We start from the raw sequence: 21,705 nt of genomic DNA on the forward strand, positions 1-21,705 counted from the left end.
TGGTTCGATATCTTCCGGAACAAATTGTAGAACCGTTGCTGGTAATTCGTGGTCGCCAGTCCTGGAACGATAATTTGTTGCATTCTTGTATTCGTGCTATAATGCTGTGAGACACAAGGAAATGTAACACGTTTATTCCCATGGTGGAATAGTTAAAAGTGTAATAGCATAAGTGGCGTGTTATGCGTGGTATGTAGTCACGTGTTCGTCGAGAATAATTCGGTAGACTCCTCGTCCTTATTTATGAGAACGTCAAATGCTTCGATAGTGACAAATTTTAAAACATCGCAATGTTAATCGTGGACATCATAAAATAAAAAATGAAAGTGAAAACGAGTCCATTAATTTTTAAATTTAATAATTGAGATGAAAGAAAATACTTGCGTTTCTCCTGTTTGAATCAGATAGAATATTGTAAAATATAAGATTATACGATTGAACATTTATTTTTCTTTCAAATTCTTTTATTAATTTACGTAATTATCCTCTTGTGCTATCGATCTACTTTCCCTATACTTTTCTATTAAAATTAAAATTTCTTTTACTTTTGCTTTTACTTGCCTTTTACTTACGCGCATTTAAATACTTTCTGTCGTTCAGTTTCTAAAACTTCGAATGCTTAAAGTTCTCAAACTCGTTTCCTTCAATTCTTCCGCTTCACAATAGAGAAAGTCAGAGGCATGACGCACAAAATTCAATACAGTTATAAAACTCAAAGATCGCCTTGAGATGAGAAGCTTTCTAAGTTCATGGGCGTCGCACGACGTGTCCTTGCCGCAATTAAGGGTTCGACAAAAGGTTTCTTCGACGATATTCAAATGTACGATTCACCGCGTCTTGTATACCAAATCGCATTTCAATCGCCAGGCATTTTATCGAATTTTTTTTTTTCTTGAAATCGCGTTAAATTACGAGAATATTTTTATAGAAAAGACGATTGTTGGCGTCGAGGCGCGTCAAGCTAGAGATTGCGCTTCCTCTAACTATCTGTGGTGAATTTGAATGGTCATCCCATCGTTCTTATCGCGCATTAACGCCACGGAGTGACACCAGACGGGGCAAAAGGAGAAAAAGAAATGAATTTCTCGTACAATCGGTTATGACCGTAATGCAATGCAAAATAGCGAACGTAACCATCTTGAGAGATCTTGAAAGATGAATGACGCTATTAAAACGCAACTAACTTCGTGACAGTCGCCACGTTGCTGCCTAGTTTGTAATATCTCTCACGTTTATAAAACGAATCAATAGTAAGATAGATTTTTACCATCGACTTAGAAAATCTTAGATTTCTACGTTATTTCATCATTTCATAATTTCAACGTATAAATATGTAGAACAAAATTTGTATAATCAGATCAAGGATGATTTGAACCCTTAAAAACAGTATACTACAAAAATTCGATCGATCTAACTAATTACGCACGACCATCGTTTCGAATCGTCGATTAGGTTTACGCTATTCTATACACAGTATACGTAACAGTACTTTCATCCACGCGGTACAATATAAATTATTTCGTTATTCCGTATCTTAATTTCCTCCTACTGATAGACAATTTTCACCAAGTTGCCAGTCACGGCTCTCACATGCGCTCTATACCGCACGTATGTCAGAATCAGCAGCGATATAATTAACACGCCAATCAGTAACAAAGGATCGGCGTGCACGCACGGCGCAAGCTAACGATCGTCGAAGCTACATTAACGATGTATCGGTAATTAATGATCGTAATTCGTAAAGTCCTTAATTATATAAAAGTTTACGCTTTCTTTATTTTTGGCACGCGTCTTTTCTTTTTCGTATTTCTTCTTTCTCTTTTCGTATCTCCCTTTTTCGCTCATCTCACAGTCCTCTTGCACAATCGAGCTAATATTATTAGCGAAAAAATGAACGATACCGATAGATTCTCTTGCGTACGCTATCGTCCGTAATAATTAAAAATGATTATTGCAAATACATTTCGAAAGAGACTCTGTTGAAATTGCTTGTCTTAAGCAATCGTATACGATAAATAGATATTGCTAAAAGTGATGGATAAAAGCGAGCGATAATTCAAGATACACGAATAATATAACAATATAAAATGGTGAAAATAAAATATGTGAAAGATAGAGTACGATATAAAATGTAAGAAAAGTATCAACCTGTTGATCGAATCGCATCAGCTGTCCAAATGTTTCTGGACAATATCGTAATCGAAACACGACGTTCGATGATAAAATAGACGAAATTATAAAAGAGAAATTTACAATCTACAACTTGTCGCTTGTCGATTCATTAAATATTAGTATCGTTAGTTAGTAAACGATTGTGCGAGAGAGTTCTGATTTACTCCTTTTTTCCTTTCCACCTTGTTGACCTTTTCTCTTTAATAAGCTCCACTTTTCTGTGTTCACCCGGCGGCGTCCCTACATTCCACTCCCTCTGCTTTCTTTTTCATCGTAGCCACGCCATGAATCGGTACGTATAATTGGCTTCACCGCGTTTACCAGCCGGCGTATTTGGACTTGGTTGCGTGTTCAGCAACGTCGTTTTAAAAGCATCCCGCGGAATATCGCGACGAGGCATCATTATCTGGTAGAAAGGCAGATGCTGCATCCACGATACACGCTCGATTCCTTTGAACGTATCTCGTGCCAGATTGCGAATCGCCACGCAGTTGAAACGCGTTCACGGTCCCTTTTCTTATTACCATTTATCCGAGATCCTTGTCTACAATGTGCAGAATTATTTCAATATTTTTTCATTCTTATTTAAATAAAGTAAGAGGATGAATCGTGTCAAAAGCTTCTCAGATCGCGGATAGATTAGAAGAATTGACAGAGAAACTTTTAGATTATGTATGCGGTTGTAGCGCTGTGACAACGTTAGTAGAGAATGCAGGGTAAAAAACGGAAGTGTTCCGCGTTTTTATATTTTTCTTACATATTCTTTTAGGAAAAATTCTTCTTCCACGATTATCTAGACGCTAACAACTAAAAGCTAAATAATAATAATTAGTTAATCGATGAATGAAAAATTGTAAGTTACATAATCCATTATTCTTCTGCAATTTTATCGTTGAACTGTTCTTCTTACGATGTGCGAACTTGCGGAAGTATATTGCTTGTTTCTTCAGAATCGAATATCAATCGTGTATTTCTGTAATGAAATCAAGAAATTAATAAAACACACAGTTGATCAGTTTCGCTTCCGAGAAATTCATTTATAGAAGTCTGCCTACATTTATGCATGGTGCGCATGTTTCTAGCTTGTTTCCCTATAACGGTTGTGTGTAGGCGTAGCTCATTTCCGTGGATTGTAAATATATTACAAACGTCGGGAACGAAATATCGCAGATGCGGCTAATTATTCGTTGGCTTATCCTCGCGGCATCTTCTCAAATAAATACAGCATTAGCGATGGCGGATTAACGTTTAGCTGAACCATCGGATTGACCAGGAAGAGACGGTTTCGTTGCGTCGTAGTTACTACCGTGTGCGATAAAGTTGATACAACCCTTCCAGCCTTCGAATATATGTAAACAGCTGCGTATCTAACTCGAAGATAGCAAAGCACGCTGTAACCGGAGACATCCGAAGGACTTTGCCTCGTTACAGAGAAGATAACTTCCACCATCAGCAGCTTCTTCTTCCTTCTTCGCGATCAAGATCTATTCGTGGTTAAGTCTACCGGATAGCGTAAAATGGGAAGGGATACCATAAGAAAAGAATGCGTGTCCTTCGTTCGTGTAATTCTATGTGTCTGTCACGTGGGTGTAGGCGTATGTACTCCTCAGTACTTACCATACAAATTTGGCAAGAGAATTTTTAGAAGAAATATAGATTTGATTGGTTATCCATGATAGACTTAATATAATGGTAAAAATAGGCACGTGTATTTGTAACAAAAATATACGTTTGACGACTTCTCATTCATATTTATATACAATTAATTGGATCTAATTATATTATTGTATTAATTAGATAAATAGACGTCTCCATTCGACATCACGGGCAACGATGGCCCTCCTACGAAGATAAGAATCTCGTTGTCACGTCAATCAGACAAACATCCTCCGTCGGTTCTTGTCCGTTATCTTATGCCTTTGTATTACACATAGATACGTCCACCTGACGTATCGAGTATCCTTTCCAAGTATGTTTGACGAAGCATAAACTTATGGACCGATAGGGACAAAGTGACTCGTTGACTGTCGAAAATATTCTGTCACTACGTTTTGGTCAAAAGTTTTACACCTAGAAATAAAATTAAGGTAGATACTCTTCAATATGTGTTATGCAAAGATAAATGAATATGCGAGTAGAAAGAATGCGGATCTGTTTGATAATAAATATAATGGACCTACGTTTTACGATATGATGGCAAAAACGTTAAGTGTATGAATTTTTGTTATTGACGAAATTGTCGTATCTGCTGTGCAGAGCTGGGATAGTAAAGTGTAAGTGTAGTGGATCATGGTGTAATAGGTTCACTTTCTCTGATGCGATCACGAAGATAAAACGCACGGTTTCGTTATTGGCAAAATTTTGCATCCACTGTGCCAGAGGTAGACAGATTGGTAGGTAGATCTGATTGATCATGGTGCAATAGGTCCGTGTACGGTGACACAATTACAAAGATAGATCACAGGTATTTTCGTTATCGATGAAACTGTCGCATCTGCTGTACAGAGTTAGAAAGTTGATGGGTAGTCTGACTGATCACAGCTCGATAGTAACCAGTATTGAACGTAATGGTACAGTACGTGGGTACTTGTTATTGTTAAAAAAACATCGCATCTGCATGTCGAATTATGTAGAATATAGAATTGCGCGATGAAGATGTCAGAGACAGCCTTGAGCCTCAAACACAGCGCATGAAAGAAAAAGATGTAACGCAAATCCTCCAGCTTTGCGAGCTGCTTTTCACAAGCTGCATTACTCGTCTTACGTTACTCACGTGAAGAGCATGTACACGCATTGTGCCCTACTCGAGAAACCTAAACTCCAGAAGCGTGCCACGTTAACCATAACGTTTTCACCGCAACAAACGCTACACATACGCCCTTCCTTCGAGATATTCGTTCATTTTTCAGCCTCTAACGGCTACTGACATGTACGCTCTGCTTACTCGGGGATTTCTACCGTATCGTGCTTTGGTGTCTACGAATCGTCGTTTCTGTGTTAATGCTTCCTCCTCTGGCAGAGAATTTCGGTTCGTAATTCGTATTCTATGAAACGTACCATGATATAACGCGCTCGTAAATTTAACTATCGCGCGTTACATTCTGTTTTAGAAATCTGTGTAACAAAAGTATGTCATTTTATGACCGACGGTATGCAATTTACATGTAGAAAAAATAATTAGTTACCGTCTTAAATCTAGAGAACAGGAAGTATATTATAAAACACCTACATATTATTTTACCACGTAAAATTATTTACGTACGTGTTTTACGTACGACTGGTTAATAAATCAAAGGAAGGGGACGAATAAATTCTCTCTTAAAGTAAACAATATCTATAAATAAAATTTTTTGCGAAGGATATACATAATTCAAGCGGTTAACTGCGTTCGACGTGTATACACGTCAATCCAAAACTTTATTTCGGCGCGGCTGACGCGTATATTCGTCGTGTGAAATACAAAATTACCATTTACTATAAAAACTCAAAATTTTAGTAAAAAGTAATATATATGACATTTAATGGTATGTTTCTTTTATACTTCCAGTAAACCTATTATGTATTTTATAAAAATAAGTTTGAGTACTCGATTATTCCCTTTGGTGCGTACATCGGCTATTCCCCGAATTGTTTTGTGTACTTTGTTGCGTATATTGGCTATTCCCCGAATTGTTTTGTGTTTTATATCAGCTCGTATAACTTTATACCAGCTATACCATCAAAGGCAAAGCCATTTCGAAGATGCGCCGTCTGGTCAAAAAATGGAACCCGTAAGGAGTCACGTTACTGGCGCTCGACCTGCGAAGTACCACTTTGTATGATAAAACAATTGCTTTTTTTGCTTACTTTGAAAAATACCACACTGAAATCGGTTGAACTTGTTAAATCTTTTTCCTTGAATTTTTCTTGTTTACCAATTGTATACTTTTTCAACGATGAATTGTTAATTTTTTATCGAATGAAAATGGAGTCCTTCCTCGTCTTGCTTTACTTTCTTCCTAAAATTTATAATAGCAATATTTGCCCTGTGTAAATACTCGTAACAGACTAACAAATAACACATCGTATGTTGAATTTATAAAAATCAATAGCTAAAACAATTACATAAACTGAAAAGAGTTTGCGCCAGGAGTATGTGCGTTAAGCGATTAACTTGACGTTTAATTTTTACGTAGATTTAACGTAGATTTTTATTCGCGAAAACAGATTTTGCATTTCGACCGCCCCGATTCTGTCATCCGAGTCGTTCACCTCAACGAGAGATCTAGCGCGCACATTGACGCGAATACGCAGAGGCGGGTTTCCGGCGAACAGGATCGGTCAAGTTCGGTCACGGGCGGCATAGGAGGGTTCATGCGGCGTACTCTAGGTTATTGATTAGCGGATACATCGCTGGAAATTCTGACCGCGCCGCGAGGATCCCGCATAATAATCGCTGCGGCGCGTTCGTCGCCGATCATTCGTATGCGATAGCGGCTCAGGCTTGAGTTGGACACGTGTAAAACGAACCTGAAAATTAGAGTAGGTTATAACCGCGAATTTTCGGTTAACGATCGGTTATACGTGCGCGGTATAGCGCTCTAGATGGTTACCGATCATGAAGCGTAACATTATGGGCCGTTTATCGTGCAGTTATTTTAGAAACTTTGGATAAGACGAGCTCGCTATCCTGTTCTTTCGCCGACGTCGAACCGGATTCGATGCACCGTGCTTCGATTGCAAACAATGAAAATTGGTTAAACCTCTGATTAGTCAGTTTTACTTGAATTCACGTAACTCGATTTTGTGTTCGTGCAATTTGTCCGAACTCTGTTTATTGGAACGAAACTTTTTTAGTTTCTGATTAAACTTTCTACCCGTATGTGTATCCTGATGTATCATATATGTATGTAATGATGCGTGATTCTCATGAGATAAATATCAAGATACTGATTTTATGTATCCTGGGTTCTCGATCTTTTCGAACGAAACGTAGGAGCAAATTGTTTCATTCACAAGCCAGACACGATATTTCTTAATCTATTCGGTCTTCTCTTCTGTGATTATACGAGTCTCTCGTCTTCTTAACCCATAATCGGTAAGATCGAGCCTGTTAAAGCTTAGGAATCTTTATTTTCATGATAATTTGGCAAATACGCGTCTCGAAATTTTATACTGTTAGCCGATACCTATATAACTTAATGACTACCTGTATAATTTAGAATGCTACTTCTTGTAAATTTCCCAACATTAACCAAGAGACGAGTGATCTACTTTACTCTATTAAGTAGATACTACACGTATCGTACAAGTATCGTTTCGTATTCTACTCCTAAATTAGTCTTATAACCATCTAAGTATGTACTTTCTCTTCTAAAATCAACCACGCAAGTAACACATAATAACCGATAAATAAATAAATAAAAAGCTACACACAAAATCTGCTTGAGACACCTTTTTTTCCAAGTCTCACGATACTGTTATCGCAACATATCGTTTTTTAAATCTTCTAACAAATTGACATCGTGCGTACAATTCGTTCGTCTTTTATTATACCTCGTCGATGGAGTCAACGATTACGAGTATCGCTGTTCAAGTTCGACACCCCCGAGGACATCCTGCGGTGTAATAACGTAATTACGCAGTAATTACGTGGGTCGACGTCTAACGCGGATATTTTTCATTTTACTTGGCCGCGTTAATGGATTTTCACCGCGAACGTACTTTGACCTCAGCCTCTACCCTTCATCGTACCCCACCCGTTTCATCCCTTTCGCGACCAACGTCCTCGACAAAAGAAGAAAATAATTTGCCGCCCGCGAAATCGATACCGGCTTACGACCTGCATGTTCGTGTACATCACGTGCTCGCCCGATTCGTTAGCGGGATTCTAACGGATTCTATGGGTTCGCACGACACAGACTGATCGTAGATTAACTGCATTTTTGTGTGCACTTTATCGCCAAGTATTTTTCTATTGTATATACCACGAAGGCTTAAGTAGAAGATACACAGGCAGTCAGACTGTAAACGCGTTTGTATAATTAGTAGACTGTGGATTTTTATACATTTATGGAAAATTCGAAAGTGCAACGAAATGTACGTAACGCGAAAAATTTATTGGAATATATTATTATAATACTGTATTTGATAGATGATATACAAATTTCTATTTAAATTCTATTTCTTTTGTTATGTTCATAAAGATGTAAAAGAGTATATAAAAAGTAGTAGCCAAATGATTCGTGACGAATTACTAACTGCCTTTATGTCGAGTCTTTTAGGATGAATCTTTCGAGACTACGACCAATAACAATATGAAACCTGGCGATATTCGTTCCCAAACTTTCCCTAGTTATCAATCTCGTAATTTTTAGATGATTGCAAAGAACGAAGCTGAATAATCCACTACACTAATTGCTTATTTAAAGCACGAACAAGAAGGAAAGAAAATATGGAAAGGAAAAATCATGTATAATCGATAACAATTTCATCTTTCCTTCGCAATTGAAGAATTCCTAAAAGATAGAATCGGATTGACGTCGAATCGCGGGTTTACGCCGAATCCAACGAGAAGCACACCGTAGTCACCGCTTAATTCCGAATAGAGTTTCAGAGTCAGGTGTCGGGAGTGCATAATTCGGGAATTAAAAGTTTCACCGCGCCTCGTCGTTTGTAATTAGCTGTTCTCGACTGATACACTGTACAAGTTAGGATGAAACGTGTGCCGACTCATCGTCGACGACGCGCCAACTTTGCTGCAGGACCTTTCCCACACTGTTATTATACCATTGTCTTGCTTCACGTTGATCGAGACACTCGTTTTTCAGGTGGATGAATTAACGAGAACTGGGATAATAATATTCAACGAGACTTCGTCTCGATCGTTCCTCGAACCTATCACGTAAAATACAACAGATACAATAGTGAATTCCCTGCAACCATTATCTATACTTCGTACGATCTTTCCGTCGATAAGATCGTTTGGCACGCTTTATTTGTTGTTCTTCTACGCGTAATTTGCTCGACGCGGCTCCGTCTCCGCTTGCCTTTGATTGGAGCCGATCGTATCCTAGATCTGTGATCACATAGATTGGACATCAACGACTACGTTCTTGGTAAATAGAACGCAGAGTTGGAAAGAAGACGAACAGAAGGAATAATGGTCCGCGTCAATCTTATGTGTATTTTTGACTGTAGCTTATTTCAGGAAATATGGTAGGCGAAGGTAGAATACAATATTCTCCGAAAATGATACTCTACTGTTAGACGGCGGATGTTGAGGCAAATTCAATATTTTTATGAATTAAAAGGTAACCCTAGATGAAGATCTGTTTCGTCTTTTAAATAGGACACAGCTAATGATAGCATATGTCTCTAGTTGGGTACTAAAGTGGCGTAATAGAAACACACGTGTGCAGAATCTACGCGTGGAGTCTACGCGTGGAGACGGCGCGTGCAAACTGCAGAAGATGAGGCGCGTTATCACAAGCCATGATACCTCGGCATGATGCAGACTAGTAAAGATCCCCTGCAGTATTATTAACCGGAATGACGAACGGAGTACTCATATACTCCTCTTGTTTTCTTTTCAGCTTTGCATTACACGTGAATGGGTTTTTCAGCTGTTTTCACTTTTAGCCGACAACGAGGCTGATGCTCGTTGATGCTTTTTATTTTCTACAAACGTCGCTCTACAAGTATAATTTTAGAAATTTGCATAATTATAATTTCTAACGTTTCTTCGGTAGACGTGGAAAAGATTGATAGACGAAAGCGTTAAATGAGCGTTAGATTTGATAAAATCTAATAGAAATTATTCTTACTAGAAAATTTCCATCGACAAAATTGAAATAAAAGTAGAAGCACGTAGCCGGTTTTGAGAATTTAAAAAGATCGAAGTTGCCATTCTTAGATGTACTGTATGGTGTTTTCGCCGTTTAACGGAGTGGTATATCGATCGGAAGTCTGCATATCAGGCCGCGTATCACACATTCACAGGGACCGCCGTGGAATTAGCTCGAAAGCGCGCGACAATATGGTGTCACGCGTTCAACATAATCAATCGAGTTCCATGAGGTTCGCATCGCGTGACCTAAGCTCAAGCTCTGTCGCAACGAGACATGTCTCTGCCTCTTTTGCCAACGACAGCCCTTTTTTAATTCTTAATGCTTAAGCCTCTTTCATATTGTATATAATTTTTTATCTACGGTTCGTTTAACCTAGTTTCATTCGATATAATTAAAGCAAGCAACGTGTGTGGTATTCTGAGACGATAAATCTATACTTTGGATTTTCAATAATTTCCATGGTATATGTTAATGATAATTTCGAAGATCGCACACGTTAGTACTATATTTCCAGTAAATCAAACGATTAGCTTATAATGTATATTTAAAAAGGCAAAATATCATTTAGAAAAGCTATAACATCGCGAGTTATGTGCATTAGATTATACTTTGCAAACATTCATTATACGTAATTAAATTAGCTAGCTTTATACTAACAAAGAATTGTCTTTCATAGATATTATATTAAATCTGTTACATCTATTGTATTAAAAACGTACGATATAACAACACACAATTATATGTCATAAGGTATTATCATATAATCAAAAAACAATTTCATTCGAGCAAAGAAAGTGAAAAGAGGAAGATTTTGCCAATTATCAGGGGATCAGGGGAAGCACGAATCTCGAGGGATTAATATTCCTCATTGACAAAACTATCGCGTCTGTCTGAATCGTCTCGCAACTCGCGACTATCCGCCATTGCTCGTTACGCTACTTATCTTTATGGTTTCTAATTACCTCGACCAATTATCGTTTCCAAGTTTCCAGTCGAATCCGAGCATATAGCGCACGGGATATTCGCATGGCACGACCGCTCTTACAGTTCGTAATATGCCGGTTTTAGTCGGTCGACGTTGCTATTTCATTAAGAAAGGGAAAAATATGGTTTGTACCATCGACGAGCATGGAACGGCTTGGCTCTTGCGTGTGCTCATCGTCCGATCCGCTTTCCAGGGGATCCTCGACGACACGGCTCGACGAGTTGGAAATCCCCTGTTTGCAGTTTGCTCGAAACGAAAGTGTGAAACGCTATGCCAAACTTATAATCATGATTTCCTTGGTTTTATTCAATTCGTGAATACATATACTTACATGTACGTCTACTACACCTGTGCTACACCTATCACGTGTACTACACCTAGGGACGGAATTAACTTCGATTCGAGTCTGACCGTGAAGCTTCGAACGTTTCATTCGTATTTTCAAATAAGTAGAGATAGGTTCGTACTTTGAAAAATTTAGATTATACTTTCGAGTGCAACAGGTTTTAATAAAATATATTCGAATCTTCCGTGAGTACTTCGATCAGGAATTTGTGATAATTAATATTTCTAATTATAAACGTTCGAAGATCTACGACAAGAAATGAACCAAGGCCAGGTATTGTATCTGATTATACTAATTACCAGTAACCTACAAAATATTTGGAGGAAAATTTGTTCAGTCGATACTCTGGAATACCCTGTAAGTACACATATCGATCGGAGTGAGTTAGTTTCGCGAAGAGACGTGTGCTAGCTGCGCGTAGTTATTTGTTCAGTCATATCCATCTTTGTGAAGCTTTCGAGGTTTAATTTAATGCTTGACGAAACTTTCAAAGGAAAAAAGTGTATAGCGTCGTTATTTTGAAGTTTTAAAACGAAGGGTAGGTTTGAATGGGATCGAATGGAGTCTGAACATCGGAGTAGAAAATTGAGTTTCTCAATATGGCTCCGACAGGCTTGATGAAATTAAGCAAGCAGAGGTGGTTCTGTCCTCTTCGTTGTATTGTTGCAGGGAAACTCTGCGTTTCTAATTATCGCGCGAAACGTGTGCTCGTTCGTTAAAAGGACTTTTAGGGCGCTTCAAAAGCGATTTGGCTTTAGAGGGTGGAAAAAGTAGCGAAATTACTTGTCGATGCGTTGTGCTCATCTTTTATGGTCATAAAGTATATTTGTGAAAGCATTTTCGATAATTCGAATAAATGTTATTAATGTATGCCATTTCTTGTTTCAATTTCATGCTGTTTGTCAAAACAAAAGAGCGTTTAGTATTCGCAGAAGTGAAATAAAATAAAACAAACGAATTCTTAGTCATTGTCGTCCCGACGTTTTTATGTAGAGAAAGAAGTAAAAGAGGTCTCGAACGTCTGCGTGTAGATGATCGCTGCAAAAGCATTGCGGCACAGGAATCGTTAAAATAGGCAGGCTATTGGCAGACTGAATACTGCAGTCCGACTACAACGCCGTTCAAAAGTTAGAAATAAGTAAATTTGGTCACAGATTATAATCTAACGTTACACGAAGAGCTAATCATTCTGTCCCATTTTGAACATATTTTAAGATCGTTTCGACTCCAACCAAAATCGAGAAACAAATCTCCATTTGACTAACTTAATTATTATTTATCATGTATTTATTATATATAGTCTGTATTAGTTTTGTAATCTACAGTCTATAGTATATATAGTATATATTATTATATATATCCTCGCTTATCAGCTTAGAACTAATTTCCGGCTGTACATTTTTTCCTTTATTTCCTATGTTTATTTTTCGCACTTTCACCCTCTTCGTTCTCCATCTGCACCTTCATCCGTATCATATGTATTCCGTCTATAAACAATTTTAAAATTTGAACATTTGCATATAACATAACGTCTATCCTACTACTGAAATCCTTTCTTTGCTCTTTCATCCTATCGATAGGATCTACTGTTCTTCCTCCTATTCGATTCTTTCCCCGTGTTCAATATTTCATTCCCTCTTCGGTTTCTGTTCCTTACTATTGCCCTTAACGTTTTTGTTTTTTCGTCTCTTTCCTTGTTTCCCGATTTAGCCTCCCTATTTTCCCGAGGATTTTTATTCTCTGTCTTATTGCCCCTAATACCATTTCCACCGTCTACATCTTCTTGCGTTTTTGTCTTTTCACGTTGTTGCAGCACGTGCCTCGTTCTCCTTCCGATATTCTTTCTATTCAATACCATTTCCACGTCTGTATCTTGCTACCGCAATCTTCTATCTCCGATTTTCATTTTTCCTCCTAATTACATATCCTCTTTTTCGTTTCTTTCTTTTTTATTCTAAATTTATTATTTTTAAAACACATCGTACGTGAGTACATATAGAAGTTGGTAGATTTTGGCTACTTTTTCACACAGTTGTGAGAAACATAGTGCGTCTACTAGCTGTGAAAGTAAGAGGAAATAAATGGTGGTGACGCTAGTGTGTTAAGTGGTGTAACGTCGGTTGCGCGGGAACCTCATCGCCTTTGCATTTTCCTCGACCGCGTTCACGTAACTCGTCGCCTTTCAAAATTAATCAGTCTCCCCTGACCGCGGAGGAAGAGCTTTCAAATTTCTTTCGTAATCAGGGTGTTGAGCAAGCGGGCGGTGAGAAACGCCAGAACGGACAAGAGAACTTCTCCTCTATATCGCGTATCGCTTATGCGCACACTGTTCGTACTTACGTTCGTAATTAGTCACGGCCAAAGATTCTGGCCAATTACGTTAACCGGGTTGACGGGATATATCCAGAGCGCGAATACGACGGTTACGTTTTGCGTATCGTCGCGGAATCGTTGTTTCTTTGACCGTCGCGTTCGAACTGATCGAACGATGCCAGCTAAGAGTTTCGAGAAACGCGTCTGTGAATCGTTTCATAAATAAAGATTAAATTGGCAGCTGTAGGGACGGATGGCCAGGGGAACGTGTTACGTTTGTTAAACGTTCGATGTTGGTTTATTTCGTTCACTCGAAATGTGTAACTTAAAACGTTTAGAAGTAAAAGTTTGGAACGGTTGATGTAGATAGAATGCGGATGTTTATGGAAATTAAAATTTTCATGAACACAAGTAAAGGAAGGAAACCGGAATAGAGATTTCTTTTCTATGTCTACTACATATTGTAAGGAGTAAGGTTTTATTTTATACGTAGACTTAGACTCTTTATGCAAATCCTCCCATTAGATATTACGACGAGTACTTTACTTATGATAATTATATCGCATTCTGTATATCTCGTACCTATAAATGTTTCATAAATGCATTAATATCTAATATGATCAGCAAGTTATTGTAAAGTACTCGGTAAAGTTTTAATTAGAAATTGTACGCACAAGTACATATATATATTTTTTTTCGTATGAAAGTCAAACTATTTCCTTGTTCTTGTTCTTACTGAAGTTTTAATTGCATTCGAATTATCGCTTACTATATTCTTACAAACTTACGTGTACACTGCAAGTCGAAATTCAGACGTTCTTCTTTGTTCCTACTTTATTAAATTTGATCCATGAAAATTCAAACGTACATGCTCTTCTTCGTCATCCGTCATCCTCTACAGATCCGCAACTTTGAAACTACCTGTACAAAGGAATCGTCTTGTATATGCATGAACTTTGTTCTACAATGTATGCAACCGTCGTTTCTCTTCAATTTTTCTCCGCCGTTTTTCCTCTTTCTCTTTCGTTTACACGTTCCAACGGCTGCTTCGATTTTCGATCGCGTACCTAGAATTTTCCTACGAGAACACGAGCGAGGATTCGTTTCGACGACGTTTGACGCATTACAGCTACCTGCTTCTCTTTCACGCACTAAATGCTATACGGTTCTGCGGTTTCTAGGATGATCCGCATCGCGCCACTGAAAAAATTCGGTCAAGTCGTTGACGGATTAATTAAACGCGGCTTTACGTTTAACCGAGGTTGGGGTTAGGTTGTGTAGTGAGAATACGGATTTCTTTTCCTTCTCTTTTTTTTTCGTATATGTAAGCGGGAGAGAGAAGGAGAGCGAGAGGAAGGGAGGAAGGTTCTCCCACTTAAACGATGCCAGTTAACGACTGCATTAGAATTGCAAGCGAGACGCGGTCTCGAAGGTAGCGGATGTCGGAATTAAGCCGCAGAAAGTCACGCGTGTTCGCCTCGTTGCACGCAGAGTTGTCGGGGAACGAAGGAAAATTTCTCGCGTTCCTGTGTACCACGTTGACGCACACTTTCGTTAATATCTTTTCTGCTTTTTTGTTGCTTTTAAAAAGATATGATTGCGCGTCCAGCACAGTTTATCATGAATATCATACGTAAGGACGAAAAGATTGCTCGTTCCTGCGAGTGTTGAAATCTTCGGAATGTGAGAGAATGCATTGCAACAAGATGATAATTATACTTGCTGTCGATTGTAATTACTTTAATAATCATGAAAATCGTGAATAATATGACGTTTCGAACGAAGCTTTGAACGAAGAAATTTCTCTTTAGATGAAGAAACAGATGTGGTTGCCGTGAGAGGGATTATGAAACGCGATGGTATTATATTTTAGTTTTTGACAAAGTTTCGTGAATTATACACAATATACACAATATACGTGAAGTGAATTATATAAATTAAGGGTGCAGTAAATACCGACGTGGATATTATGTTTGTCTGATATGCAATTGAAGCAAAAGTTAATATCTACTTGAGGAATATAAGAAATACGCTTAGTGTGTTTCATATCTTCTTAATTATTATGTAATTTAAAATCAATTTTTATTATCTAATCAATCAATCTATCGAGTCTATACAAACTCATCTATTTTATTTGCAATAAATTCTAATTCTTTCAAGAAATGTATCGATTTTTCTAAGCATCTTCGTCTGTCAATACTTGAAACGACCGGTGGTAGTCGAAGCAGATAGAGTTGGTTTGCACGTTCTGTACGAACATCAGTTTGTTCTTTACTGTACATGGTGGGATTAAAAGTTTCCGAATAATACGTTGCAGCTGTGTTTCATTCAAATGGCGACAGCGTAGAAAGCGATTCCTCGCGTATTTATTATCAACGTTTGATTGACCTCGTGCTGCTGAATTAGAATAAGTTCCCGTCGCATACATCCTTTATTCCATTAGGCGTCATTGTTGCTGCAACGGGCGATCAGTTTCGCAATAATGCAGTGAACTTTTCTACGCGCGAACGGCCTTGCCTTTTTACATCGACAACGGCCACGTGTGGGTGTCACTTACTTTCCTGCCTTGAAAAACCTTTCACTGTTTTGCACCTACATAGACACACGGTAGACAGCCCGCGTGCCGCTGCCTTAAAGTCAAAGAAATCTTGCGTACACCGTTATCGAGCGAATTCGGTTTCGTAGTTGGACATTGGGCCTCCCATCGAAACTTCGAATTCACCGCCACTGGCGAAATTTTGTCATCCTGAGAACAAAATTTTAGTTGATGTTTAAAAATGTAGAAAATCTTCTATTTAGAAGTTTGAATCTTTGAAGTGCGAAAGCTTAAATGTGAAAGTTCGAAAATTTGTACGTTTGGGAGTGGAATTATTTTTAGATGAAAGAATCCGAAAGTGTGAATCTTTCGAATTCTAAAATTTACATGCGAATCTCTCGAATTTGAAAACGAAAAAATGTATCGAGCTTAAAATTTATAACGTTTGCTGCAAAAATACAAGAGAGTGATAATTTTGTTACGTAGATAGTACGGTGGGATCCACAGGAGCATTTTACTAGCAATTTCCTTCGAAGGATATTATGGCACGCTATATTTCACGAAGGTACTTTCGTATTATTTCATTTTTATCGTGTTTAATAAAATCCATCGCGTTTTAACGTCCTATTAGTGTATTTCAAAGTTTTGTCCGCACGATCGATAATTGGTATGTTACCGCCAATTTATCGAGTCGAATTGTCCCTCGTAGGTGTTGTATCGTAATATAGACTCGCTTAGAATCGAGAATGGCACAGCAGATGCACCTGTGTACCGAACCACGAGAACTTAATGACCACGTTTCTCCTTCTAGTGGGGTTGAACTAAAATCTACGAAAATGTTGGAAACTTTAAAAAATCATGTCGTTCGTCTTTTTTGTTTTTTAAATAAACGCTCGTTAGACGAGAACATAATTCGTTGTATCGTTAACTGCTTGTTTTACGACGTTCACTCGTACTAAATTATGAAAAATTATAAACCGCATGCAACGAAAATACGTGCGCTGCTGTTACAAATGTTAAAACTAAATTAAAAGCTATCGAATTTAAGATAAATTGTAACTTACATTTATCATTTTAATAATTTTTGTTCGTTATAGAATAATAAGATTTCGAAAGTGAATATTTTAGTCTGGTTGAATACACAGCTAATGAACGAAAACGTGAGTCAATGAGTTAAATTATATATCGGACCTTTAAGCGGTTACCAGACACGATCCTGAAGCTAATGCTAATTACGTTAATTATGGTCCAGACTTGGTTAAATAGGAAACGATTATATGTGTAGATTAATGTTATAAACCAATTCACCAACCACCGTAGATGCCCCTGAATTTTATTTTTCTTGTTGAGTCAGTTCCCGTTACCCTATGATTATTCACGAATTTGTTACGTTATTTTCTTGTATCTCCAGTGCTTCTTTTTAACGCAGCTGCATCGGTCTTTTAGTTGATGAGCATGTCGCTGTAAACGTATACTTTACGACGTACATACTTCGCTCATATCTGTCATCGACGATTCATCGCGCGTACTTTAAGTTACGGATGTCTACCAATTTGCAACTCCTTCCAAATAAGAAAATTTAAATTTCAAAGTCCGAATCTTTCGAATCTTTATAATTTCTGAATTGAAATTAAAAAGATTTCCGAACTTTAGAAATTATAATAAAAAATTGCTCGTTTCAAAAGTACAAAAGAATTGTAGTCTGCATGAACGTTAATAATTCGCGTTCGTTCTTCCTCCGAAGGAAAATTAAATTTTCGAAGGGCACATCGGTAGACATCTCGATGCCTGGCCTTAGGCATCGGCCACAGAACGACCTTCATCCTTCGCCGATCTCCATCAAATCGCCTCGTGTCCCTCTCTCCGTTCTTTTTCATACAGTCGTTGCCTCTCACTCTCTTCCTTTTCTTTCCTTTGGCTGTTTCGAAGCCACGCGAGCAGGCTATCCGTACCGTATGCCATTCATGTATTTCACAACGGAAGAGAACGTCTCACACCACCCCGTCTTTCCATCGTTCTCTAGAATCTCGTTCACCCTTCCTCCGACTCATCCTCCTCGTCATTTCATTTTTCACAACCGTTGCTTCACGACGCTTCGATTTGTTGTAGCCGTTCTTTTTCTTTTGAGTTGCTAGCCCCTATCCTGTTCCTACTTTCTGTTTCAGATTTCGTACGAACCGTCGTTGTACGGTACGAAAGGCACCGAGAGCGACGAGGATGACGTAGCCGTCTTGCGGCTGCCAGTTCACGAGAATCTTATCGAGAGGATGTACACGAACGAACAAGGTACACGAAACAAGAAGTCGTTTGCAGGCCAGTCGATTGTTCACGCGTTATCAGAGAAAACCGGGATATCGAGAGCAAGAATCACTGCCAGAGTAATAATACTCAGTTAGAAAGGTGTCGTTTCGTCCCGACTTCCGTCCAATTTGACAGAAAGGAACGAAACAGAGGAGAAACAAAGAAACATAAAAACGAAAGGGGGAAACAAAAAGGAATATCGCTTGTGTTCGATACAAAATTCTCTTTCTTCGCTACTCGAGATCAAAAAGACTGAATATCAAAGAGAGGCAAGATGTTGGGAGTGAGTCAACCGGGAAATCCACCCTCGAGCCTGCGACACTCGGCGAGTTTCTCTTGTTTGCAACGCGGTACCGCCAGCGAGGGACACAGGGCGAGGACCTCGACGCTTTTACAGCAGCCGAGCTTGCAACTGAGCAACAGCCATCACCAATACTCGTCCGGTCAGACTTCTCTGTTGCAGCAGTCGACCGGAACCGTTCAACATCGCATCGAGGCATTAGAGGCCGTTCAGGACAGCAACGATTACGGTTTCGTGAAAATTCGACCACGTCTACGTAGCACCAACGCTACGTTACACTATGAGGAGGAATTGGCCGCTCAGAAAAACGCTCTTTGGGATCGTGACGCGTCAGCGTTTAGCGATCGCGAATGCGACACCAATTACAAAGATTGTTCTTTGAAGATCAAGGATAGGGAATATTCGCCAAAAGGAGCCTCGAAGAATCCGAACCCACTGCGAGGAGCACTGATACTCTTCACCTCGACGTCATCTTGGTGGAAGGCCAGGCAACGCGAGGATCAACTGAACAGTTCATCTACGGATCGCTCGTTGACCTCCGCCACTGGCGCTGTGTTGACCTCGTCCGAGAGAAAGTGGTCGAGCACCTCGATGGCGTCTCCGTCGAACGAACGAAAGTGGCCATCGGTGGTGACTTCGCCTACGAACGACCGGAAGTGGTCGGTAGGCAACAACAACGCTCTGACATCGCCAGGGAACGAGAGGAAATGGACCAGATCGTCCGTCTCGTCGAATTCGACGGGACAGCAGGACAGGAAGTGGCGGTCTCTCGGTGCCCTGTTAAGGGCTCCGACTGGCACCAGTTCACACGCTGTTCAACATTCGCTGTCACATAACATGAGCGTCTCGATGATCGAGGGCGAGCACTTCCGGGAGGATTTACGTGGGTCGAATTGCAAGTCGACGCGTTACCAGCAGCCCACGTCCTACTCGGCCCGTGTGTCCCGTGTGAGCCGGGACATCTACAGAGAGAACGGGGAATTCGGTCAGGCTGGAAGGTCGAAGGTTAGCCGTAGGTTGTATCAAGAAACCGCGGATTGCGCGGATAGAGACGTGGACGAGAGACACGTGACCACTAGACATCAATTCGACGATGAGTGTCGAGGTCGAACGAATCGCGAGAGTATCTGTAAAGCGGAGCAGCAGTCCATTGGCAACGATTCGCGTGCAACTACGTCTACTACAAGATCCAATCGGGCGCAGAGCTTTTATCTTCTGGATGATTTCTTACGGCCTCAGCCGCAGCAGAATAACAGCAAGTGCATGCTGAACGTTTACCTGTCACCGTCACACTCAAAGTCGTCTGGCAATGGTAACGATCACTCGGCGGGAAGATCGGCCGACGTGAAACAGCAGGTCTCGCAAGGGAACGTGACGAACATCACACCACCGCGACGTCATAACTCTAGCTCGGATAGCCTGGAGGTCGCGACTAGTCCGCTCCCGCCGCCTGTGCCGCCTCCGCCACCTCAGGTTACCGCCAGCCGAGACAGAGAAAGGGCTGAGAATTTCAAAGAGAAGGACGTGTGCCAGTGCAAAATGTGCTGGACCAATATGCAGCAGAGATCTTTCGTAGAAGAGGTAAGTCCTCGGGGGAGAGGAGCGACCGCGTTTCACTTGATCGGAATAACGCGTGATATCGTGTCCCCCGCTCTTTGTCTCCATACGTTTCAACGTTCTTTCTTCGTAGTTTCGCGTATTATTCTCGCGTGTTCTTCTGATATTATTAAAAGGTACTTCGATATCGAGAGGTTACTTTTCTGGGAATTGCAATCGAGGATTACTTGATTCTCCATGGAAATTAGGATAATCATACGCGTGTTCGCTATGGGAACCGAAGTTTCAAAAGTCCGACGATCTGTTTATTTTTGATTTGGGAGTTTTATAATTCGGAGATACCTTGTTTGAAAGTTGAAGCAAAAAGTCTAATGGTCTAAGATAAAATAGGAATTGAATATCATGAGTTATGTATTATGTATACGCATTTGTTTTATTTTATGGCAATATACACTGGTCCAGAATTTGTTAATTGTTGCTATGGTATTGTTACATTGTTAAAATAACGGGTTCTTAAAAATAAAACTATATACATACCTCGTTGTTATTTCATGAAAGAGTTCTTATCAAAGATGCTGGTTGATACGAAATCCATGAGAGCGAAAATATCGAAGCGCAACCAATAGTATAAGACGACATAGATACTCTGAGAGGAAATTTCTCCGAGGAAATATTTTCAGTCAGCTAGGAATGTAGAATCGATAAATCAAGCGACGCGTGCTTTTGCTTTTCAATTTTTCGTCGGCCAACGAACCTCACTTTCCTATGTTTCGATCGCCGCGTTGCATTTACATAATTGATATCATGGTTTATCGATTTCGTTGCTGCTTTTAAATTTCATTAAGTTGATTGTTATCGTTCGCGGATATCGTTGCAATTGAATTAGAAAATGTAGAAAACGAACAATTTCAGATATTTGTATCTAAAATTATTATACTTATATTTAAAACTAAAATAACACTAGAATTTACTTCATTCATCAAGTTTTCATGCTTTTATCGTTTATTCGTTTCTCTGTTGCAATCTAGATTAGATTTATTGATTTTGAACAAAGAATTCTTCTGAATCATTTATTTTTCAGTTAGAAACATATTCGTGTCTTTACCACTTTGTTTCCATTTCTATTAAAATTTATACCTTAAGAGCACTAGCATGATTCTTTTAAAATTTTCACTTTAAAGGTAACAGTTATAAACATTGATAAAAAAATTTTTATTCACTAAATATAGCAATGCAAAAATATGTTGAAGTATTCAATAGCGTCGTAATCGTGAATATCCCAATAGTAGGCGCATCTAGATATCGATTTAACCTAGGCTTTTCAACTTATGGCCGAAGAACATCTGTAAAAATGTATCTGAAACG

At 39.2% G+C, this 21,705-nt stretch overlaps 1 protein-coding gene and 1 long non-coding RNA gene across 8 annotated transcripts in view; one reads left to right on the top strand and one right to left on the bottom strand.

Annotated features, from left to right (window-relative positions):
- The window catches only part of LOC122568329 (probable serine/threonine-protein kinase dyrk2), a 270,663-nt gene that overhangs the window by 55,798 nt on the left and 193,160 nt on the right, over positions 1–21,705 (top strand). For 4 of the 6 annotated variants that reach the window (XM_043727955.1, XM_043727960.1, XM_043727959.1 and 1 more), the window contains exon 5: positions 18,347–20,364. In XM_043727955.1, coding sequence (XP_043583890.1) covers positions 18,757–20,364 — 1,608 coding nt within the window. In that variant the 5' untranslated portion in view covers positions 18,347–18,756. Of the gene's footprint in view, positions 1–15,180; positions 15,199–16,667; positions 16,747–18,346; positions 20,365–21,705 lie in introns of those variants that run through there. The other 2 variants (XM_043727957.1, XM_043727958.1) reach the window with 2 other exon arrangements.
- Positions 397–13,810, bottom strand: LOC122568342. Of its 2 annotated transcripts, XR_006317062.1 has the most exons (5): positions 13,673–13,810; positions 3,790–4,242; positions 3,228–3,672; positions 3,035–3,145; positions 398–2,716 (listed from the first exon to the last, which is right to left on the bottom strand). It is a non-coding gene; the product is annotated as an uncharacterized LOC122568342 (long non-coding RNA). The 2 variants fall into 2 exon arrangements; XR_006317060.1 differs by having other exon boundaries at positions 397–3,145.

The sequence above is a fragment of the Bombus pyrosoma genome, linkage group LG6, assembly GCF_014825855.1.
Source record: "Bombus pyrosoma isolate SC7728 linkage group LG6, ASM1482585v1, whole genome shotgun sequence".
Lineage (NCBI taxonomy): Eukaryota > Metazoa > Arthropoda > Insecta > Hymenoptera > Apidae > Bombus > Bombus pyrosoma.